At 41.0% G+C, this 24,946-nt stretch overlaps 1 protein-coding gene across 7 annotated transcripts in view; it reads left to right on the top strand.

The window, feature by feature from the left end:
- Positions 1 to 24,946, top strand: part of GRAMD1C (GRAM domain containing 1C) — a 55,264-nt gene that overhangs the window by 15,418 nt on the left and 14,900 nt on the right. For all 7 annotated transcript variants that reach the window (XR_012996271.1, XM_076349050.1, XM_076349042.1 and 4 more), the window contains 7 exons: positions 3,889 to 3,973; positions 7,760 to 7,863; positions 9,640 to 9,735; positions 10,958 to 11,038; positions 17,645 to 17,763; positions 18,925 to 19,045; positions 22,813 to 22,972. Coding sequence is in view for 6 of the 7 variants with exons in the window: in XM_076349050.1 (XP_076205165.1) it covers positions 3,889 to 3,973; positions 7,760 to 7,863; positions 9,640 to 9,735; positions 10,958 to 11,038; positions 17,645 to 17,763; positions 18,925 to 19,045; positions 22,813 to 22,972 (766 nt within the window). In the remaining variant the exon portion in view is untranslated. The remainder of the gene's footprint in view (positions 1 to 3,888; positions 3,974 to 7,759; positions 7,864 to 9,639; positions 9,736 to 10,957; positions 11,039 to 17,644; positions 17,764 to 18,924; positions 19,046 to 22,812; positions 22,973 to 24,946) is intronic.

The raw sequence follows: 24,946 nt of genomic DNA, 5'->3' as shown, positions 1-24,946 counted from the left end.
ATACGCTTGTTTGATTCTGGGACCCCAGGCACTTGGCAGTAACTGATACCAAGACTGAAGCTCAGTGGGAGGCACGTGTGCATCTCTTAAAATGAGGTGACATCAGAGTTGTATTACTCTAGTGATGAGGTCAACTCACCTGTGTTCTCAGCTGTTTGTATTCATAGCTGCATGTCAAAATTATAGAATGCAAATTGTCAGGTAACGTGGTTTTTGTGGTGTCTCAAAACAAGGGGAAAACACTAACAATGCAAATGCAAAATTATTACTGTCATTAGCAAACGTTAAAAAAAAAACATGCACACCTTTCTGCTGAGGTTGATTGACTATTTGCATGCTTAGTTATATGTGCAGTCAAATAATTTCCTACCGATTAGCATTTTTGCTGTACTCTTGGGAGAAGGTGTAGCCTAATTTTCCTCCGCAGTTTGCTAAATGGCTCAAATTATTTGCAATGTCCACACTTTGAAGGTGTAGATGTGAAGGGAAGCTGTTTTTTAACAGGCTTCTATCATATAACTAACTCAGCTTAGTCCTATTTAAGTTAACATTTTTTTTTCTGGAACATGACTTTATATAGTTGGACTCTGGTCCATTTCGAAACAAGGCATGAGTATCACTTGGGTGTGTGTCTTCAAGTAGTATCTGGTTCTTGCATAACTATCTTCTGTAAAACTTTCTGGATGAGGCTGAAAAGATTTTTCTGCTTATGCTGTTTTATAGGTTTCTGGTATATTTCGTGGCTTCAGATAAAGAATGCTAATATGTTGTTGGCTGGACTTAATTTTCTTAGTGATTAAATATAGCATACCCATAAATGCCTAAGATTATCCTCAGGCAAAGTGTTTCCTGGTGACTTATAATTAAACTTAGAAATGTGCATGTGTTAAAAATGTGTTGCTGTTTTTATTTCTTAAATGTCATATTACAGCCTAATTTATGCCTTTCTTCTTTTAATATTTGATGGTAAGTTTTGTAACCCGGAGGTGGCAACCTGCCTCAAATGCTGCCACATCTTGGATATTATAATGATGATTGAGAGATGCTGTATTCATAGAAATAGAAATGTCTTATTTTCTTCACCTTAAGGAAATTGATAGTGCCAATAGTGTTAATATTGTCCCTGTTGTTTTCCAAGTCCATTGAGCGATCTCTTAATAACCAAGCCACATACTGAGCGTGTAATAATTAGAGATCTAAGTGAGTCAGTTTTCATGCAAAGTAAGGAAAGATAAGGTTAAAAAGCTTCAGTGTGCTCACTTTTTTCTGCTCATTAGATAAAGATTCAGAGCTGGCTCTTCATAAATGTCGTAAGAACTTAGTAGAAATCTACTATTAATAAAAGGATTTTTTTATAGCCTATTTGTCACTTGTGACAAAGAACACTTTTTTTAAATGCCAACAAGGGTTTCTCAGACAAGCTAGAGCAAGTTTTATGCTCTAGAAGAATTCAATTTCTAAGTAAAATTCAAGTTATCTTGAGTTTGGATTCTTGGAGCTGTTGAACTTGCTGATTCAGGCACTAAAATAAACGTGTCTGATACCATAATATTCCTATTCTCCTTTTCCTGATTCCTTTTGTCTTATAACCACAAAAATGCTTAAATTAGGTGTAGCTCTTCTCTTATCTGTATACAGTGTGTTTGAGAAAGTACTTCCCCTCCTTAAAAGCATGGCTTCTTAAATCATGGCTTCGTAAATCAGGCTTGACGATTGTGAACTTTCTTTTGCTCTCATGACAGACTAGTTCTTTTTTCCCCTTGTATGTTAGCGCTGTCCTCACAAGCTCAGACTTCAGTCAGTTGAGGTATGACTGTGTAAACTGTAGGGTCTCTGGAACTACAAGTGGCAACTTTACAGGTCCGAGTTAGATTTTCATTCTTCTCCATGTCTCTTTCCAGAGTAATTGCGAAGAACTCCATTTCTTGAAAGTGGTTCAGCCATTGGATGCCTGTTTCAGATGATCAGTTAAAAGTGTGCGTTTCGGGGCACGATGTGGCAAGGCCAAGAAACCATAGCGTATCTACTTTAGCAGATGACATGCTCTCCAAGAATGTTACTTCCATAATCTGAGAAATAGCTGAAATATAACTGGAAGCATACAGCTTAGAGGACATGTCTAACATGTTGCCCTGTTAGTTGCACCTAAAGCTTTCATGCTTACTTTTCTCAGAAGGGTAGGGATGTATGTATTTTCTGTCTCCCTCCCTTACTGCCTTTTTACATTGCAATGCTCAGAATATTAGTGGACAGCAAATATGTACTCACCAGTGGTCAAACATAAAGACTTTCTTTTATTGATGGTAACAGAAGGTAACATTAACATGTTTTTTAAAGCTGAACTGAGTTAGGGCGACTTTGCCCTCTCCTGTGTTATATGCACTTAAACACCTGACCTTGAAGTAGCACTTATGTGTTCTTGTGGCCAAAGAGCTCAATTCTCAAGTATAGGTAGATGACAGACCATTATAGGGTGTTTGTGTGTGTGTGTAGGGTGGTGTTCAGGGAACTTTTGAACTGCAAGAAGCAGGAATCTCTTCTGTGGAAAATAGCAAAATGTGAGAATCTTGATGAGGTGGGGGCACTATTTACACTAGTTTATTAGAAGACCCTCAAGCTGAAGATAAGTCTGTCTTTGTTCTGGCATTGTTTTGACAAGCACAGATGTAATGAAAGGGTAGTGACCAACTAATATACACTGCAGGAATGTGCTAAAACCGGGTGTTTTTTTAGTAAACACGCTGCGAGGTCATATGGTCAAAAGTGGTTCTTTGCCTCCTTTCTTCTTTCTTCCCCCACCCTAAATGTAAATAGCCACTGATCTTGTGGTAGAGATGGGTTTAATGGTGAATGTCAAGTTTTGGAGCTCAAGGAGAGAATAGTAGCCATGTACTTAGATCTTTAGAAAGGTTAAAAAAAAAAAAAGGTGTAAAAGAGGCCTTTATAGTATATTTATACCTGGTTTTGGTAACACTTGAAAGTGACTTCTTCCTGTCTTAGCTATAGTCCATCTGAGTCATTGCCTTATACAGCATTTGGTTAGGACAGCCCCTAAAAATAAGTGGCCAACATCTGTTAAGAAAAAAATACGGCCTTGTAATTACTGTGAAATGAAAAACAGGGCTTTTACAGCAGAGTCATTTCTGGAGAACATGCTGAAGCTCTTTATTTGAATGGGGGCGGGGGCATTCGTTTATGAGAATAAGGAGTTAAAGTCCATCAAGATTAATCTTTGCTGTGAGTTTACAGCCCAATTTGAATCTTAAATGCACCATAGACAATGATCTTTTTAAATATGGGGTGAAATGTAGAACAGGGCAGGAAATCAAGAGGTGATGCTGCTATTTGTGTTTACTGGAGGAAACTTTGGCCTTTATTCCTACAGGTCTAATTATAGCAACTGGCAAAAAATCCACTGCATTGTAGTATTCCCAAAATGGTAACCCAATTAGAAATTGGTGTTCTAGGTTGTGTCTTTGTGTCCAGCTAGTGGCCTGCATGAGGACTTGATCTGCTCTGTCACCTCCTGTGTTGTGGCCTTGCTGCCTCTTCATTTAGCCTGTGCTAGAAGTCTTAGCCCTGGAAGGGACTCTCATGTCCTTATGAGTGGAGCAGGTTGCTGTCATACAACTGTAATGCCTTGTAATTGGCATCTGGCCTGATGCAGGGAACAGTCTGGCCCATCCTATCCCAAATACTGGAAGCACAATCTTACATAAGCAAGTATGAAGTTACAGAGATGATCACGTTTAGATACCACCTATTCTTTCTTCATTGCTCTTTTGATGTTCATTTGTTCTTCAAGATAAAATTACACATCCAGTATGAAGACAGTTGATGGCTGAAAATAAACCTGTTTGCTTAACCTTTTACCATTCTTTGTTGCAGCTCTCAAGTTCCACTTACAAATATAGGAGTGAGGAATTCAAGAGGCAGTTTTCTCATCTGCCAGACTCGGAGAGACTCATAGTAGGTAAGACGTAATCACACCAAAAGTGCTTGTCTTCTGGCTAATAACTCCAGATTGCAGCAGTGCCAAGGTGTGTTTTTATGGCAAATTCTAACTACAGCTGACACATTCCTGTCTCTGGGCTAGCATCAAATACCTTCAGGGAAAGTCAAGTCCATACTACTCTCCTGTACTGCCTGCTTTGTGAAAAAGGACAGATTCCTTTTGGGGGTTGAGAAGTGAAGGAGAGGATACACAATCTTCCAGTTCATCTAGGTATGGGATGGGAGCCTCTTAATGTCTTTTCCTGCCACTACTTTTTAGTGGGTTTTTAGACAAAACCCTTCCTGACAGCAGTGGAGATGTGCCTGTGTGACAGCTGTTAGCTGACAAGCTGTGGAAAGAAAGATCACTATGCAGGGTCAGGGTGAGCACTGAGCACATAAACCCAACATATGTGCATTGATGGGCTTGTGTGATGCAAGTGTGAGAAGAGGTAGAGTTAAATCCTGAGAGCATTGAATTTGTTTTATGTTCTTTCCACCGTGGACAACCAACTTGGTATCTCTTGCAGTGTCATAACCATTTATTTTCTATCCTGTGAGTGTCCGAGTCCTGTCTTTTACTTTAAAGAGGCAACTAGTTATGGCTGAGTCAGTTGCCGTAGATGTTGGGGGAGGAGGGAATGATTCCATAGTTGTAATGGTTTGGTACTTGGATACAAAGGTAAGGGATGTTGCTTCAGTGACCCTGTTAAGTAGGTAGATCATCCTTAGCAGAAGCTTTTCCCTTGCTCCCTGGAACTAAGCCTAGACCCTTGCCCTAGGCACCTTGATTAATGTGACTTCTGGGATTGAGTGACACAGGGGGTGCTTGTAATTTAAAAGACTCTTTTCAGAGACAAATGCCAGCTATGTGGTATAAGGACATAAAATGCAGTATTTAAGTGTGTAATTCCCATCAGCCATCATAGGAGATCATTGGAAAACACAAAGCAGTCTTCATTTTATCCTGACTTATAATGCTGTGCACTTGGATGGATTTGTCAACACAGTATACTGAGGGCAGATAAAAACGTTTTATGACCCAGGCTCGTCTGTGCAGTTGTAGCACTGCCCAGGCTAGTACTGAGCATGAAGTACGTTATCTGGTGCTGTGCTGTGCAGATCTTAGTTCTGGGTTGGCTCATGCCTTGAGCGAAGGCTTTTCACAGCCCAGTATACCAGGTTAGCTTATCCATAGGCTGATGACATGGGTGCAGGCATAGAAGTACAGCTCAGCTGGAAGAGCAGGGGTGATAAGTGCATGGGGTGGGAGGGGAGAGAAGCAAGTGGCAGAGAATACCAAACTATGGTGCGTAACTTCTTGGCATTGAAATGGTCCTTTTGAGCTCTGACTCCCTGTTTTGCTCCACTGCAAAATCCAAAGAAGGCAAGTGTGTAACCCTACCTCCTTTGCATGCAGTGGTGTACCTTATTTCCTCTTTTATGACTTGCCTTACGGGTAAGCCTGCCTGTGTTGCCCAAGCATTGTGTAACAAATACATTGTCCAAAAATTGGGTGTTGTTTTTATACAAAAGTGGCATTGTGACTGTTTAAAGTTCATGTCTCATCTTATGCAACCTTTAAGGAAGTGAATATTGAGAAGCTATCAGTATATGCTGAGTTCCTTCCAGGTTAATGGAAGAGAAATTAGAGCTTTCACTTGCACAGAAACAGTTAAATCCCTGCGTCCTTTTCCAGCCTCAGAAGGAGGCGATTATCCTCTGAAATGCCTTCTGCATTTTTAAAATACTTGAGTTCAGTACAGAAGTAAAGCAGAAGAAAAGGATATTACTTAAAAGCATTATTTTGATGTTTCTCCTTGCATAGGATTGGTGTAGAAAGCCATGGAGCGAACTCTGAAGCACAGGTTCAATGAACAGACTGCCAAGGACTTGAAGAAAGATTTAGTAATGGGTTAATCTCAACAATGTAGCACCTGCTCCATCAGAAGCAAAGTCATTACTTTATATACTTTTTTTTTTACCCCATAAAAAGCAGTGCTCCTTTGGAAGAACTTTTTGCATCCTCCAAGCAAAGAGCTCTTCCTTTGCTTGATGCAGAGAAACTTATCACAGGCTTTACAGTGCTCAAAGAAGCAATTATTTGCTGCTGTTCAAAAGAACTGTAACTGCTCCTGTTCTTAACTTAGCCGTTAAAAAAAAAAAAGTGACTGCCACTGTAATGAGCGCTGTATATAAAGATTACGTGAAATATAATAATGAAAGAGAAGTGACTTAGACTTTCAAAATGGGAGTTTAAGGAGTGCCACTAAGTTCAATTTGTCTGAAAATGTTGTTTACAAGCAGTGTCTTAAGTTACTGGATCTGAAAACTTAGAAGGAGAATAATCTCGCTCTTTTGTTTTGATATTCTCCTTTGTGTAGGTAGGTCATGGTGTTGCTCATCACTTGCTCAGTCCTCCAATACTTATAGGTCTGAATCCCTCTCCCTCCCCTAAACATAGAAGTTGGATGCAAACTTCTTGGTAATGGTTTCCTAAAGTCCTTAACCTCAAAATCCTGCTGCCTTCCCTCTCCCTGCTCTCCCAGCATTTTGGTATCTGACTTCTCTTTAAACATGCACTTATTTGGATTTCTTTAAGTTTATGTAATTCTGTTTGCAGTTATGTCTCCAAGGGCTTGTATACATGCCTCATGCTTGTTGCGAGAAACTTTATTTCCGCTTGATTATTTGAGGGGAAAACCCAAGAGAATTTTTTAAATCATAATAAAAGCTTCTGTAGATGCAAACTTACCTTGAAGTTAGGATGGTGAGGGACTCCTGAACCTCTTGGTACTTGAACAAGAACTGTATTTGTCATCTCATTGTACACAAAATCAAATTCTGGCTCAGACAATACCAGATATAATGCTTTTCAAAATAACAAAAGTCTTTGATACCTCTAAAGTTAAAATCATTAACAACCTGCATGAAGAGGTGCATTCTGGGTATTTTCTATACATAGGTAACCTTCTTTAGGTTGGAGCTTCCAAAAGGGGTCGTTCTGTGTTAACTTTCTAGCAGTAGTGCTCCTGAAAATTCCTTTTGTTTGAATCTTCAGGCCCTGAAATTATGAAAGTTCTCTCAAAGAGGTTTTTAAAAAGTGCAACCATATCCTCTGCTCTTGTTCTTAATTAGCAGGTGTCTCATGATGGGTAATTGCATTCTAGATGGAATCTGTTTCTCAGTAACGATGTTTCAGCCAGAGGCAGTATCATAATAAAAATGATAGTCAGCTTCTGAAAATATCCCCTGCCTGAAGAACTAGATAGCTTCAAGCTGCCTTTGTGTCTCACTCTGCAGATAGTTTTAGCTAGTGATAGGATCTGTTTAGTGGAAAATTATTATCTTACTACAACATATGAAGTACCGTTATGTAGGAGTTGACAGTATAATCTGTTATACTGTAAAATGTTTGTGTATTCTGTTGTTTAGGTGCTTTGAAGTTTGACTTATGAATACTTCTCCCATGTACTCCTGATCTTGCCTGATACCTCTTCTCTGAAAATACAGGATAATGCACAGGGGGGGTGATACATGGAGTGCTGTCCTCACACAGATTATTCCATCAACTCTGGCATTGGGGTGTTGCCAGAACAACGGTCTGGATGCAACCCAGTACAAGTCTGCCTTCACAGACTTTTGAAGAGTGAAAGAAATAGCTTTCTGTTTGTATTGCAATACCCTTATCTTATTTTAAGTTAACAGGCTTGGGTCAACTGAGCTGCAATAAGTGAGTAAACTTGTTCTTGCTCTCTATACATAGATTACGCCTGTGCACTCCAGAAGGATATCCTGCTGCAAGGACGCTTGTATCTCTCTGAAAACTGGCTCTGTTTCCACAGCAACATTTTCCGATGGGAGACCACAGTAAGATCTCTTAGCTCACTTAAATCCCACCTCTTCTTTGTCCTGTACTATCAGGATATAAGAGTCCCTCAAGCAAATCTTATCCTGTCAATCTCATGCTAGTAACTTTGTGCTGAAAAGAAAGAGCCTGCATGCCTGAGTGGAAATGCAGATCTGTTGCTCCATAAAATGAGAATAGCATTGGAGACATCTGAATGCTGAAGTAAGCCTGCTCAGTCAGTCATTCAGCATAGTAAGGAGTTCAGGAGTTATGCTAAAGTTGATCCTTTACATTTCTGGATGACGATTTGCCTCTCCTTACCAGGGAGAGTTGCTCTGTAAAGGGATGTAACACGTAATGTTCTCTTGTAAGACCAGGAGCATGATACAGTATATGGTGTTGCCCTGTACAAGAACTCTCCAGCATTGAACCTTAACTTGGTTTAGTCTCACATGTAAATATCGGCATCTAAGAATAGCTGAAGAGAATCTGTAAATGACCTCTGCAAGTTCTTACATTGTGGTCTGTAGCTTTTGAACAGTATGAGCAAAAGTAGATATTCATGACATGTTGGCCCTCTATTTCTGTCAAATTAGGTTAATGAGCTAAAATTTTTTCATTCAAGCAGTTGTTATATCTGCTGTAGAAATAGCATGAGGAAGTGAATGAGAAAGGGAAGGTAATCTAGTTAATAGGTGGTAGAGATGTGTCAATGTTCCGCAGCTGTGAGACTGCTCATATCTTAATATCTTAAATTCTATGTGTGCTCTGAAGTACATAGGACAGACAACAAATAGCTTGTGTACTTAAGACAAAGAGGGAGTGTAGAAGTGCTAAACTGAAAACCAAGCTTAATTTCATCAGATGGATTTGATGATTGAATGTTTCTTATTGTAGACTTGAGATTAAAAAAAAAAAAATCCCTTTGAAATGACACCCTTTAATATCTAAACTATTCAAAGACTGATTTTCAGCCAAAACAGCATACATCCTGGTAACTTGTTCCTGCTTGCCTAGCAGAGTGATATCTTAAGCAATATCTTAAAGCAATCTGAGCTCATCATCTACAATGGTAGAGCCAAGTTCTGGGATCTCCTTAGCAGGCTGTGTTGATGCAGACAGAGAGATAAGTGGAGGACCTTCTGCACACACAGGAAAAAGCAAGATCCAACTGTATGTTCTTCTTTTCTCTAAGCAGAACAGCAGCACAGTCTTATCTTCAAGGGAATGGGGTAGGCTGAGTGGAAATGGCTTGTTGCAGCCAGTCAGACCATGCTCTTCTAAACAGAAGCATTTCAAGTACTAATACGCAAGGCAAACACCCAAGCAGGAAGATTTCCTTGCAGTGTCTGGACTGCATATAAACCTCTGTGAAAATGGACTAGACTGCAAACTTCTGTGAGACGACAGAGCAGATAACAGACTATCTTGTCTATATGTCCTGCCTTACATATAGCGTACCGATTGGGATTGGCTTTCAGGTCTGTGGTTTGTATGTGGCTGGGATTGTGCCCTTAATCCTCAAGTGTTGCTGGAGGAGTGGAAGGAAAGAAGAAAGAACTACTTGCTTCCCTAGTCCTAGTATGAAAGAAGAGGAAATACTCTTAAGTCATCTTACCTTGCTTCTACTTTGGAATGCTTGCTGTTAAGGTTAGCAAGTGGAGAGCGTAATTGCTTTTGTGATCTCAACTAAATTGCATCCCAGGGTTTGAGTTCCTCTTGCATGTTCTGTGACTGTAAATTTTTAGTCTTAACAGTTATTTTTAATATGTCTTATTAAATCTGTTTCTGCTTAGATTTCTATTGCCTTGAAGGATATCACTTTCATGACAAAGGAGAAGACTGCTCGGCTCATTCCAAATGCCATACAAATAGCAACGAAAGGAGAGAAGGTGAAAATCTGTATTTAAATACGTTTGGTGGTTTTGGTTTTGTGGTTTTTTTTTTTTAAATGATAATGTCCAGGGTGGAGCACTTGTAGTTTTAAATTTGCATAAGTAGTATCCCTGTCAAATATTTAAATGCGATTAGGATTAGAAGACAGACTTGGTGGTTTGGTCCCTGTGCATATTGGCTTGATAATTCAACTTCAGTTTGATTGCAGAATCCCCTACTAGTGTTAATGCAGTAACCAGAAAGTAACAGAGTGCTTGTCCTGCTGATTCTCAAAGGAAATGCATTTGAAAACTAAAAGCTCAGGGCATGAATTCAGAATGTGCATCCATGAGTTTGTTTTTGCGATCTCACTGGATTTAAAGTGCCCTGGAAGAAAATAGCTGAAAGCAAAAGGACTGCTTTTGCAGTCCATGGGTTTAGAGTCATGGAGAAAACTACCCATAGAATGTGCAATTTTATGTGCTGGGAAATGTAGTTTTTGGGTGTGTATTTGGAAAAACTGAAAAGCATGATGCAGAATGTTCTTATGTACAACGCACTTCATGACACTTCTGTAAATGCCTTGAAAATAATAATTCTTGGCTGGATAAAAAGAATTCCAGGGTCAATCTGGAGCTGTTCTTTGTGAATTCCTCATATTTGGCTGTTACCTCTCAATTTACTAAATATTAACTTTCATCATCAAGGAAGATAAAGCTCTTTCTCTGCTAAACAAACTTTCAAATGGGGAAGATTTTAATACCGCAAATGATGCGTCTAATTTGATCTCCTATTTTAATTATTTTAATTTCACATCTTCTCATGTGAAAAGATTAGTAAAAGGAGTATGTGGTGGAAGGATGGAAAGGGCTGTGGCCTGTAAGAAATAGGCATATGCATCTCTGATTTGTTCCACCTCCTATTTGGAAGTGGGAGGAAGATTTAATTGTGTATTTGCTTGAGGGGCAGCTCTTCCTTTATGCCAAAGGTACAAATGATTGCAATTGGATGTCCAGAAGAGCAAGTGTCTTTATATACTGTGTGGATATTGGGGAACTAACTCTTGCTTATTAAAAGTGATAAAAAGTGTGGAGTGTGAGGAATATGAGCCCAGGTTTGTTGAGTGTAAGAGGAGCATGCCATTGCTGAAAACCTTAGGGTATTCAGGATACAAGAAAGCATTCTGGTTTTCTTGAAAATACTTACAGGTGAGCTTTTTGCACCTTGTTTTTCCTGCAGTTTTTCTTCACGTCATTCAGTGCAAGAGACAGAAGCTACCTCAGTATCTTCCGCTTATGGCAGAATGTGTTGCTGGATAAGGTAAGCTTTAAGTGCCGGTACCTGTGGTTAAGTAACAAAATAATCTTTTTCTAATGTAAGCAGATGTGTGTTTGGAGGAGAAGAGACTTTCCTTAAGAAGTTAGCTTTTCCTTTCTGACGCAGAATTCTAATCTGATGTTCTCCTTCGGCTCCTTGTACTTTAGATCCCAGATAAACTTCTCATCCTTTCCTTCTCATATTGCTATCTACAACTTTGCTGTTGATGGAGCATTTTGCCTTTGAAGATAGGTTGCATGCTTCTCTTCACTACCAACTCAAGCAGATATCACTAAATTGGCAGGCATTGGCTTCACATTTTCTATGGCTAATTTGTGATCAAAAAGGCAAGAGGCTTTTTCAGTGAAAGCTTTTTCCTTTTTAAGGAAGAAGCCAAAAGTCACCTTCTCAGGTAAGTTAGCTGAACCTTTGCCAACCAACTCATTACAACTCCCCTGACCTTGAATAAATGCAACAAAGGCAGGCTGTATGATATGGAAGTGTATTTTGGCAACTTCTGCTAGTTAGCTTGATTTATATTGCAATTTGTGGACACTTAAGCTAATCATCTTTCTAAAAATGTACCGACAGTTTTGCAGAACATCACTGTAAATAATGCAATTTTTGTAAACTAATTCCTTCCTGTTTATGGCTCTCATTGTTTAAATATTTCAACACAGTTGCAATTGGACACTGAAATATCCATATATAACTCTGCACTACAATGGTCCCCAAAGGCTTAAAGCTGTTGCACTACTTGCATGTAGTACCCACACAAGTTTTTTTGTTAGATGAATTTTAGGGCAGACTAGCAGCACTTTTTGTCAAACAAAAGCTGAAAATAAAGGAAAGTGCCATTTAAGGCAAAACTAATGTTTCCTGTGAATCTCTTATCCCTCATATCAAATAGTATTTAACCATAACTTCATAACCATCTTGTCTTGAATCCAGCAGTAGCGCTGCAAAAACCACAAAGTGCTATGTCATTTTTTTGACTGGAATGTGCAACTGGAACTAACCTTGCTTTCTTTTGTTAGGCAAAGTTTGTCAGGAATGGTAATTGACTTGGTTAGTTTGTGGTGCTGGAGAGTGAATGTATGGGCATTCAGGTATACAAACCTATCCAAGGGGCTGGAACAGAGGCAACAAGCTTTCTGCTGTTTAGTATTAGTTTTTCCCATGCGTTTCTACTCTTTGCCACTGAAATGCGTGTCACATTAAGAACAATTTTTCACTTCAGAGCAGTAACTAAAGGATAGATATGAACGTAGAAGGCGTGGACTGCATGCAAGATGAGATGAATTAAACCAGCAGGTTTTAGGGATTAGTACATCTGAGTAGCTTGGGAACTGTCCATATTCTTTCCATCTAATCTTGTTACTAGCTTCCTTGCATCCTCACTGAAGTATGTTGAAAAATAGAAGTCCATTATGTGAATTTCAGCTTGGAGTTCTCAGTTGTGAAATGGAGCATTGCTATGAGGTGTATGTAGGGCTTTTTAATGTGGTATGTTTGGAGCTACTTCTTGAAACAGGATTTCTGTTAGGTTAAGCTCCTCCTTTTGCAGTGTAGTAGTGACTTCTGATTCCCTGCTAGAATGAGTTTGAATCACCTCTCAGCCTGCTTTCTGATTCTTTACTGCTTAGGCAAACTAGATCAAGCTATAGAGGGGCACTGTGGAGGTGAAAGTAGAAACTGACGTTGCTAGAGCTGGATCTGCTGACTCCGCTACAATGACAGCTGTCCACTGACCTGTTGCTAAAAGAAAGCCCTTGGTGCATCCAAGCAGTTTTACTGCTTTCTCCCCAACCCCCCATGGCAGGGACAGCATACATTTGAAAGAGATCTCATACATCTGAGGCTCTGGCATGGTATACAGTGCCCTGAGTATGTGAAGCCTGGTGTTTCTGGGCTCCAGTAGTCAAAGGGATCCTGTCAGAATTTGTAAGGCTTGTGACAAAACCCCACAAATCTCACTCTGGAACCAGTTCCAAAAGGAGCTGGCTTTAATGTTTCCTCTGCAAATAGCTAAGTATTTTAAAGCCTATGGATAATTTAGTTGTCTGGAGTACATCTGCTAGACCTGGAGATAACATCCAACTGTTAAATTATGAAATAAAGTCCTTCTGGTATTGTCAGAAGTGTAACTCTGAATGCAGCTCTCGCAGGGCTGCTTTGCACCACCTGATGGTAGATAATCCCAAATTTGCAGGATTTGGATCCAGGGGATCGGAATTGCATTTGCTTCAAATCATGTTTGTGCAGAGGTCACTTTCAGTCACTGGCTCTGGCCTCTTCAGCGCTTCCTGGGCATAGATTTCGTGTTATGAGGTCTCGCCTCTGAAGAGTGACCTATCTGCTTTACCTGATACACCTTAAGCTTTTACCCTCTGCAGAACTTCTCAGTAGGGTCAGCATGCCCTTTCCCAGATCTCCATCTTGTGGCCATTCTGCCTCGTACTTAATTATCGCGTGTCCTAGACAGTTGAACAAGTAGTCTTCTGTGAAGTCTGCCTTTCTATTAGAAATGACTTGCTGTTTACATTGCATTGTGTAAGAAAAACAGTAAATGGTTACATGCCATTCCATGCCTAAGCTTACTTAGGCCATCAAGATGCTCTCCCCCAACTTTGTGTCACTGTTCTGGTAGGACTCCTGGTCCCCTTAGCTGAGTTGTAATTCTTTAGCTCATAGCTTCTCCTTCAGATCTTGCTCAGAGTACAATACTGTGCACTTGGCACCCTTCAACTCTGGCTCCTCTGGGAATCAGTGGGTACCTTCCTCTTAAGATGGTCCTTTCTTAGGCTATTTTTTTAAAAAAATGACCATGTAAAGACTTTTTTCTTTCAAGGAAAATTCCACTTTTTTTTTCCCCATTCTTATTGCAAAATGTGCTCAGAAGCGAGTCTGTTAGGCTTTTACCTTGCCATTGTTTTTTAAATGCTCCTGGTCAAAGGGGAAGCATCATGGAAAATAAGGAGTCATTAATGTAGGTCTGAAAGAGACATGACACCGGTCTTGATAAAACAGATAGCTGCTTCCACATCCACTGAGGCTTTCAATAATACATCGGTTTATAAAATCAGCCAAAATTCCTGTTTTGCAACAGACTTTCCAGATTGGTAAAGCAAGCTTACTAATGGCTGCTTTTGACAGTACAAGCAATGCCATTTATACTTTTGCTTTATTTTCCTAAAGTTTATGGGTGTCAAATATCCTTCCAGTTTAAGGGAGAAGGAACAAATTAAAATCTAATTAGGCAGGTCATTCAAATCCCAAACAAACACAGTGCTCCTTATTTTCAATGGAACAAGACCTCAACTTAATCGGTCTCAATTCCCATGAGTCCTCTTCCTTAGAGTTGGATTTATTTTCCTATTGTTCTTACACTTTGCTGGGTAGAGATTTGCACCTGTCTCCAGAGACATTGAAGCAGGTAAGTCTAGAGGTGTGGGAAGGGACCAAGAATTTCTGATGAGCTGGGCTCCTTGAGGCAAAGGTCTACTAGGACAGCAGTTCTGCTTTCCCTGGCAGCTTGTTAGGGAAGGTTGTGAAAAAGAGGTGTTTATTTGCACCTTTGTGTGCAGAGGGTTGTTTTAGAGATCAAAGAGGGCTTGGGTTGATTCTGACCTTCATGTTTGGGCAGTTAGAGGGGGAGTTCGCTGTTTTCCCTTGCGAACAAGCGATCAGACAGCATTCCACATCAGAGTTGCCTGGTGGGAGTGTGGTGGTGGGTGGTCTCTGGAGTAAACCTGTATGGGGTTTCTCATTCTTATTTCTGCATCTGTCCATAGGGGGTAAAAATCAGGGCTTTGCTTATGTCAGTGGTATTCTGTAGATTTGCTTGTGCCGTGCCACCACTTGGTCTAGCATGAAACAAAGTACTGGTGTTTTATGCTCCTGATTGAAAAGACAAAAACGTGTCCCAGCTGCTTCTTGTAGCCTTTCTTTTTGTGTACAAAGAGAACTGGGGGAAAAACCCAGGACAGACCATCACCTTGAGAGGGCAAAGTAATTCATGTTTAGATTCAGCCCTTCAAGCTTCGGGGCTTCTCAAACCATCCTCTCAAAGCAGAAGTCTGACCCAGAAAATGTGCCCTGCTTTGCCTTCAGAAGTAATCCTTTCTGATACAATAAAGCAAGTCTGGTTTGATCTTGGGCTGTGACCATTAACAACTTATTTTATCTAGCTGAGCTAGCAATAATTGAGCAGAGTGCAAGAATCCTTTTTTAGAAGCAGAAGTTGGTAACATTGCCTTCACAAAACCACAGGAAACAGCTTTATAGATTCTTAAAATGCATAGCTTGGTTTCTCTGCTTTCCTCAAGCCATCGAGCTCTCTGTACAAGGGCAGTCTGATTTGCCCACAGACTGGTGGAAAAGGTGCTAGTGAATTTAATTAGCGACATTAGCTATTTCCCAGTTACTTTCTTATGACTGGAAATAGACACTGGTAATATTGGGCATTAGAAGTGAAAGTGGCTTTGTTTCTGTCCTTTAATTCCTGGTTGAAAGGTGTGCTATCTAAAGATACACCTCAGTTGTATTTTTGAAACCATGTAATGCCTACTTGTGGTTTTTAGCCATTCAGTGAAAACAGCTGTAGGTGGTTGTTTGTGGTTATGAGTTTACTGCTCCAACGTACAGCATGCCTGGGGAAAGTAAGGCAGCTGTATGTTGATGCATGTGTTTTTAGCACCACGTTGCTCTGTAGAACAAACCCCCGTGGCAGAGGGAGGCTGGCGTTAGCTGTTGTGACCCTTGCTTTATATGTGTGTGTCGTGTGTTTTAATGTTTACTTTGTCCCCGGTAGGAGTAAATACCTTGTGACTGTTCTCTACCAATAGGATGCTTGTGCCAGCCGCTTTCTGAAAAGCCTGAAACCTTGTGTTGGAAAACACCCGAGGGAAAACCCCTCTTAGAGCGGTTGAGAACAGCCGCGTCCTGAGCTGGGCTGGGTTTGCCCTGACCCTCGCACGCTTTCCCCCTGTTTGGGGGGGAGCGGCTCCCTTGCGATGCAATGCGGGGGGTCCCGTATCGAGGGCGAGGGGGCAGAGGGACACCCGTGGGCGTCCCGGCGACGGGGACGCGCGCTGTGGCGATGCCCGCGAGCGCCCCGCTCCCTCCCGGGGCCGGCGGCGCCCCCGCCGGGCGAAGCGCGGCGGCTGCCGGGGAAGGCGCTGCCCCGGCCCCCCTCGCGGGAGCCGCCGCCCGGCGGGCGGGGGGGCGGCGGCCCCGGCCGGGCCCCGCCGCCCAGCAGGAAGTGGGAGCGCGGCGGCCCGGGCGGCGGCGCCCGGCGAGGCCGGGGGTGTCCCGGAAGCGGCGCTGCCCGGCGGGGAGTCGCGCGGCGGGAAGCGCCAGGTTTGCCGCGGTGCGGGGCGACAGGCGTCCTCCGGGCGGGACGGAGAGCGGGCGGGTGGGTGGGTGCCGGCACCCCGGGAGGAGAGCGCCGAGGGTGTGTATGGGCGTGCATTTACATTCCTGCTTGTGGGCCAGCTTTTTTTATGTCTGTCTAAAATTGCGGGTAGTATAACGCTCTACAGGTGGGGCGGGGAGGTAGAGAGGATCATTTAAAAGCCCTTTAAATAATGCATGGGTATTTAATGTGATCACTTCATGCAAACAGTAAGCAGTACTTGTGTTACTGCCTCATTAGCACAGCTCTGTTCCCTCGATCAATATGGATTGTGGCTGAGGCACATTTTCCAGTGTGGTGTCTCTTTTTTTAAAAAAAAATCACTAGTATTGCTCCCTGAGCTCTGTTAAATCCCAGAACCTTATTTCCTTTCTCTTTTTTTTTTTTTTTTTGAGCCCTTTACAGCTGAAGTGGACTTTGGAACTAGTTGCTTACATTGCCAGTACAAGTTTGTCATACTACTTTCACTTCCTGACTGTTCTGATGATCTGAGAGAGCTTAAATATATCCCAGTACCTTTGAGAATTCATGGAGCAGGGCAGAGAGATTATAGAGAAAGAGAAGAGTGTAGCTAGTGATGAGTCAAGGTAACACCGTTACTGAGAATAAGCAACTATTTTATGTAAAGGGAATTCTGGTGTCTTTCCAAAGGGAGGACCTCCCGACCCACCTTGGCAAAGTGGACAGTTGGCTGACCTAGACACCGCTGTCTGTAGTGACCGAAATGCTAGCCTCTCACCACTTGTAAAGCGCTCTGAGCATCCTGAGGAAACAGGCATGTATCTGTTAAGCAGTTTGTCCAAGATCAAAGAGGGAGTCCCTGGCTATCTACTAGTTACTGGTCTTCTGCCTTATCGAGTGAAATTCAAGAGGGAGCTACCTTGAAGATATCTGTGAAAACATTGGTGACATGTGAAGAAGCAAGTAGTGGCTACAAGTGTGTTTTCTTGAAATAACAATTTTTCTCATGTCTGATGTTATTGGTTGAACAGTGATGGGTTGGGAATATGGAGTAGATGGGAGTACAGTTCCTCAAAATGCTGAAATCCAATCTTGAAATGTGATGCCTAAATGCTTTCAGTCCTTGTCAGAATTGAGGTTAAAGACTGTGGCGTAATTCAAACTTCTTACTGTTTTGCCTCCTGTGCCTTCTGTCCTGTACCGTAGTTCTTGACTAGCTCGCTTTCTTTCAGAGGCTGACCAAGCAGGAATTCTGGCAGCTGGTGCACCAGAGCTATGGCTCTGAGCTGGGCCTGAACAGTGAGGAAATGGAGAGCTTCCACTCATCGTCTGAGGACAACGGGCAGCCTCGGTAAGGGGAGTCTATAAAGCTTATTGAAATACTCAGGGAGAAGCAGCGTCCTTTTTCTTAGAAATGCTTTTTCCAAAGTTCTGCTGTAGCCTTACCAGAAAGGTTGAGCCTATAGTAAAAGGATGCAAAGAACGGAACTGCATAAACTGAGCATGCATAAAAACTTGTGTTCGTTGTCTAAAATAGTAGGAGCACAGCTGAGGCCCCTTAGAGGAGGGAGATAAGAAGACCTTGTTCTCCCTGGATCTGCTTGGGGATATTAGCAGGATAGCTTAAATAGCAATGTTTTCTCATGGTGGTATCTAGTTTAGGATCTGTATGCCCTTCAACAATATGGAAGGGCTGAATGGAATGGAGCTATATATGATGTTCAGACACTTTTTCCTCTCCTCTATGGAGACTGAAACACTTGTTTTGCTTTGTTCTCCTGATGTCTGAGGTCTTAGCTTTTTTTTATATTGTCCTCAGCTTGAATTAGGAAGCTGGAATAATCTAACTCTATGGATTTTTTTTTTAAACGGTTGCCTTGATTTTTTGGATCAAATGTGAGCTAACTTATGAACTGCCAGTGTCAATCTAATAACAGGGCTTTAATTTTTGTATCTATAAGTAAGTAAGTAAGTATGACTCTACAAAACTGAACAAGTAATTTATGTCTCTCTTCAATCCTGTGTTATCTGAGTATGTTTGTTTGAAAAAAAAAAAAAAAACAAACCTTAAGTTCACTGCAGGCTTCAACAGATGTCCTATTAAATATTCCTGGTTTGTTTTGTCTTTTCCCTGTTAAAAATGCATTACTCTGTGGCTCTGGAATAAGGGATGCAGGAAAAAAATTCTTGTCTCAAACTTTCTTAAAACATTTTCTTTCCAAATTTGTTCTAAGCTATCTGTTTCCTCTTTTACCACAGCACTCACTTTCCTTCTGATTCACCAGTGCTTGGTTTTACTAACCTTGTGGTCAGAAGCTGAATCTTCTGAGAGGTGGCTAGGGTGAGGAAAATGGCCTGAGAGATTAATGAGCTGGATGTGGGAAGAACGAGTTGGTAGTTCTAAATATTAGCTGAACAGCCGTGGTTTGAATGCAAAGATCACACGAGAAGCTTTCTCAGATTTTTCAGCACTTATTATCTCCAAAGATATCTTCCTTTTTGCTTTGGACAGGTCCAGCATTTGTGATGATTCTGGAGAAAGGGATGAAAAACTACCTAAAATGATTGGTTTAGTTCGGGAACCCACGCTTCAAACAGAAGGGGAGTCACTCAATAGCCACGTGTTGCCAGGAGTAAGTGCTGACACAGCCCTTCTTACTATTTGTAACTGATACGCAAGTTAAGCATATATACTTGTCTGTAACGCATGCAGATTGTAATTTCTAAAGAAGCCTGTGAGAATTCATGATAGTCTAGAAGGCTTTCACATCAGAAATTTAATATTAATATCTTCAGGTTTAAAGATATCTTTTTAATTTGGAAACGAACAAACTTCAGTATAAGAGAATATTGTTGGTGTGAGTTTCAGCAATGTCCTGTCACTGACTCACTGCATAACCTGGCTAGAATGCTGAGGCTTATGCCTTGGTCTTCCCATCTGTAAAAACAAAATTAACCATGTTTTATTCACCTTCCTAGGGATGATGTGCATTTTTATGCAAGTGCCTTTATGAAAGTAATGCCTTTGTTCACTTCCAATGCTTTCTTGCTTGTGCTATTTGTCATTTAAAAATATCTCCTCTTATACTTCCCCCTCTCCTATACATGAGGTTTATTAGCGGGTAGTTATGCTATGTTATCCTTGCCTTCAAAGGTCAGTTAGTCTGCTGCTGTGAGTATATGAAACCTTTTTTTTTTAATTTAGATTTGTGGAAATGTTTCAGAAGGAAGGGGGGAAAAAAAACCCACACTTGATACAATAAAGATGAGTTTTTCCCTTAATGCCTTGTGTTAATACAAGTGAACAAGCATGGGTGCTTCACTCACGATGTTGCATGAATTTGTGAATGTATTTGGCTGGTTGGGAGGGCAAGCACATTAGCAGCGGTATCTGAGGTGTGCACAGTGTCTAACACAGTTGCTGGGACTCCCCTGTGTCGTTGTAGTCCTGAAAGGTTACAGACCTTTTCTCTTGATTAATAGATACTCCAAGGGAAAGATCTTGGAAAAGCAAATAAAGCACTAAAGCATTTCTTATAAACTTCACTAGGGATGGGTATATAATTGCTGTTTCTGCTTTGGAAAATTTGGGGAGGGAAGAAAGGAGGTGCTTATAATAGTTTTTGCTACCATATAAGTCTTCTGGCTTTTGTCACTTGCTAAAACTGATCTGGAGGTTAAGCAGGCTTTAAATAGTTTTGCCGAAATCCAAGTTAATGGCTAGAGACTCATACCCAGCAAACAATACTGGTATTTGTCAGATGTTAAAAGCTTAGTTAATTGGATGATGAGTATCCCTCATGGAAATCCTAGCAGTATAAAACAAGATTTTTTTTGTAGAGCTGTAAGGGAGGCCTGTGGATGCTGCTGGAATACGTACTGGGTGCCATACCCAGAGATGTCTCTTGCAGGTGCTAAATCTAATTGGGCATGTTGGTAAGCAGTAATGCCTAGGGATTTGGTTTGTACATAAGGAAAAACGCTAGGATTCTCCCTTGAATAAACTGCTTTTAAAAAGTCCTTTAATTACAGTGTAGAAGTGCAATCTTGATAAATGTGTAACTAAACTGTTTAGCTTACTGTTTCAGTGTAACTAAAATACATAACAATTGTGTTCAGCTATACATGTCACTTGGCACTTCTCAAGAATGTCGACACACTCTCCACAACCCCAGGATTACAGCATATGTTGTAGAAGTACAGGGGCAATAGGAAGAGGTAGTAGTGCTTAGAATGTATTTATCAAAAAGCATGGCACCAATGACACAAAATCACCTTCCAAAGACTGGAGAGAAACAGGCTTAACCCCTTTTTTCCTGCTCTGATAGGCAAAGTAAGTTCCAAAGCTCTCTTCAGAGGGAGATCTGAAATGATGGAGGTGTTGGCTATAGTGCTCGGCCTGCCTTAGAAAAAATATTGTCGATAGCTGTCTGTAGTTGATTAAAGAAAGTGCGTGTAACACCGGTCATGGCACGTGTGTTCACAATGTGGGAACCACCTTACTGCCTGTCTGAATCAGCCATCTTCTTCCCTCCACCCCTCATAGGGAGACCTTTGAGCCTTCCAGTCCCGGAGTCTGTTGTTCACAGGTTAAACTGAAAAGCCTTGGCACAGAGCTTAGCAGTACTGGACTAGCTCAGGAGAAAAATGTACATAAAGAAGAAATTACATATCTTTAATTCCAGCTGACAGATCTTAAAATCATTGTTCTTTAGGGGGAAAAAAAAAAAATAAAGAGGGAAACTGTGTTTGAGTTGATTAGTTATTCCAAAAGCCTCACACGAATTTCTTCTTCCCTGACATCACAAAAGACTTTTTTTTGTAGGAACTGTTGCTCTAGTCTTCTGACTTGAGCCTGACTTTCCTGCTCTATGTATGGCATAGTGGGGCTGCTCTTACACTGCTGGTGGGAGCTCCACCTGTTCACCAGGTCCCTAATCTTCATCAAAATGCTATGAGCATTCCTTGGATTTGTGCTGGATCTGTGTCAATTTTTAGACTGTTTAACCACAACTAGCTGTTTTCTGTCTTCCATCTGTATTGGTAGAATATTTTTGATACTGAAATGTTCGTTCTGTCCTAGTTCCTGTTGCATGACTGAGTATAACTTCAGGAATGGTAGCTCCTTTCAATAGGAGCATTTGTTAATTGATCTGCTTTTCTGACGCAGTCTTCCTTTTTTTGACCTTGAAGGAGTATTTTTGCCTGCTTGTACTGCAGTCAAATTCATGTCTGTCTCTGTTTTCCAGCCACCCACCTTCTACTAATGGCCCTCAGTTGCACAAAAAAGTAGATGGTCTTTATTTTGAAAAAAGCCAAGAAGTACAGCAAGTACATGATGACTATTCAAGTAGCGGATGTTCTCGCTTTTTTGAGTCAGTGCTGAATAATCTTTAGGGATGATAGTATTGCAGATGAATCAGAACTACTCAGTTGAGGAGACCTGATCTTATTTATTATGATCCATGTACTACTGCATATGGGGGGGCTGTACTGCTATTGATCCCAGCTGTTCCACTGGAGGCAGTGGGAGCTTTGAGGAAAGGTTTAGAATGAAAACTATGATTTGTAGCTAATAGCTAAGCTTTTTGGGTGGCATTTTGAGATGTACAAACCTTGGGCATACAGTTTCACTAGAAATAACTTCTTGAAGTGTGCAATGGCACATAAGCTTAGCTGCCAGTTATTATAGTTTAGGGTTAAGAGCTGCATCATTGATTCGGTGACTGATGTTTTGGGGGATGTCCTGCTTCTGTATTGGAGATGGCAAATGATACCCCATTGCTTTGTTCCCGAGAAGTAACATTTTATAGATAGGATGGCTCTAGACAGTGTTTTAAAACTTTTTTTTTTGTCAAAGGGTAATGGAGCCCTACAAAATAAGAACACCTTTCAAATACATAATTGGGATGATCTAATCTTGCTGAAAAAGGGAGGCCCTGCCTATTTCATTGTGCTTCCCCTCAGGATTGCTGGACCCCTTGCTAAACTGGCAGGAAAAAAACTAACCTGATCAATAAAAAGTAAATAATCTGTGTTAAGTTAATGAATATATAAATGCTAGTGTTGATGCAGGGAAGGGGACCAAACCATGCAGGTGAGTGCAAGGGGCCTGGATGGGTAGTAAACTGTCCCTTTTAAGGCAGCTCTAGGTATGACAGTACAGATGAGTAAGTCTGTCCCTTGTTACCAAGGTAAAATGAAAGTTTGAAATAAAGAGGAAGGGAGGTTTGCTGGGGTAGGGGAACAAAGGAGAAATTTGTGCTTGACTGTGTGGTAATTGAGCAGATGGAACTTGTGGCTTCCTTTATATGGCTTTCTTCTTTGAAAGTTACTTTCTCTTTTTTTAAATGGTCTGTGGTTACTGATGCACTTTTTTTTTTCCTCTTGATTGTTTCAGTTGGAGGAGTCCCCAAGTGAGAAGCAAATAAAGAGCCCTCTTCCATATTCAGAAAGAAAACCTGTTAAGCTAGTCAGGAGCAGGTCTTTAGAAAAGTCCTTGGACCTGAATGAGAATGAAAATCTTCCAGAGAAGAGCAGTGCCTCAGATAGTGAAGAAGGTAAATCTCTTAACAACTGGGATCTGTAAGACAAACTGACTCTGGTGTTCCATCTCACTTGTGGAACAAGTTAGAGAACTTTCTGATCTTATGAAACTTGTTTGCTCATTTGTTTCACAGAATTGCAGCAAAAACATGTTTGTATCTTAGTTTCTGGAGAGAAAAAAAAAAAGTTGTTGGGGGTGTTTAGAATGAAAACAAATTGTGGTTTTGCTTTTTCTCCTTTGGTGGGTAAAGAGCTGCTAACAGCTTAAACTAAAAAAAAAAAAAAATTCTTAACAATGTGGTGGTGTTTGTTCACTTTCCATGCTCTCACAGGTATTTCAAATATTTTTCTTTCCTTTGTTTTCACTTCCTGGGAACTGAGGGGGAAACATTTCAGACTGTTCTTCAGTTTCTAAAAGATTCCCTCACCCTTCCCACCCCCCTTTTACGCTTCTACTTTCTTAAGGCACATGGGCTTCAATGTTATAGATGGATTGAAGTGAGGAACTCACTGAAAGTCCAGGCAAGACAACTTCCCAGCTTTCAGGAGTGTATTGTGCATATTCTGAATTTGGTCTGAAGATGAAAAACCTTAACATGTATCTTGGAGCAGCTTACACTTTGTGTGCCAACAGAGTTAGTATCTTAATGGATCCTAATATACCATCCTCATAACTCATACTTCATTACCCAGTACAAGATGAGAAGAAACTTGGATACCGCAGTAGTGTAGAGATTGTTACTTGGCTGTTACATGCTTCCTTTCCTTTTCTCACCGTAGGAGAGAAAAGCATAGCTGTATGTCTCATAGTGGTTTTGATGTGACCGTTTTTGCTATGTCCTGGGGAGAGGGTAAGGCCAGAGCATGCCTTCTGCCCAGGCTGGATGACAGTGAGACTTGTGCTGAGGTCTGTGGGTGCTTGTTCTGTGGTCCCGCAGTAGCCCCTGACAAGTTCTTACTCTCTAAGGTGAGCTTTTCACCTACCATGGGGAACTTTTCTGTGCCAAAGGGCTGTGGTTGTTCAAACAGCTCACTGAAGTTGTGGTGGATGTTCTGTTAAATATCCCAATCTTGGACTCTGTAAATGCCTTTAAAACGAGGTGTGCACAACCTGGGTTGGTTCCAAAGTTGTATGGTCCTGTGCAAATGAAGGACAGAAAAGCTCAACAGTAGCAGTGTGCTCAGTAGCAGCTGAATATTTCTTTCATATGTGAAGGGAGAACTTACTTGCATCACCTGTTGGCGGGAATAGAACAGTTCAGTTAATTGAGGCCAGTTCTTAATCCGGCTGAGAAACTTTGCATCTCATCCTTTCAAACAGAGTTGGCAACTGAAGTTGCTTGCAGGTATCATTATGTTGGGATCACTGAGGTGTCCAGGAAGGCTTTCAAAGTCATGGATCGAATTGGCCGTCTGCAAGTTGCGATTGTTGCCTGAGGATATACTTTATATTCAAATAACTTTCCTTTTGCTCACCTACGCTGCTTCTGTGTTTGCTCGAGTTCATATTCAACTCGATGCATGTCAGGTTGTATCATTTTTGTGAATATACCTACTTGAACAGGCTGCTGCTTATGCCATACTCCTTACACACTTAACAACCTTCACAAATTAATTGTTTACTCCATCACAGGTGTATCTTTTAGAGCAGCAGAAAGATTTTATTTTTTTATGGCAAAGGTCTCCAGTGAAACTGATAGAAAATAGTCCTGTTGTCTTTCATGCTGCTGTTTGCCTAAATGATAGCAGTAAATACTCCCTGTCATCCCTGCATTGGTGATATTGGGTAAATAGAGCATATTAAACTGGAGTTGTCTCTTTAAAAGAGAACTGACTTCATGCTGCTTTTCTTATTTCTCCTCCATTCCCCAAGACTAGTCTTTTTTGATTCAGAGCAGGATTTCCTAGTCCCACAACATTAATCTTTTTTTCTCAGATTCCCTTCTTCATGCTTAGAATTTTCTTTTTCTTCTGTTTCTGTCCGTTTC

The sequence above is a fragment of the Aptenodytes patagonicus genome, chromosome 1 (genome assembly GCF_965638725.1).
Source record: "Aptenodytes patagonicus chromosome 1, bAptPat1.pri.cur, whole genome shotgun sequence".
In the NCBI taxonomy this organism is placed as follows: domain Eukaryota; kingdom Metazoa; phylum Chordata; class Aves; order Sphenisciformes; family Spheniscidae; genus Aptenodytes; species Aptenodytes patagonicus.
Note: the sequence above shows the minus strand (reverse complement) of the source record. Positions and strands in the feature narration are given on the sequence as shown.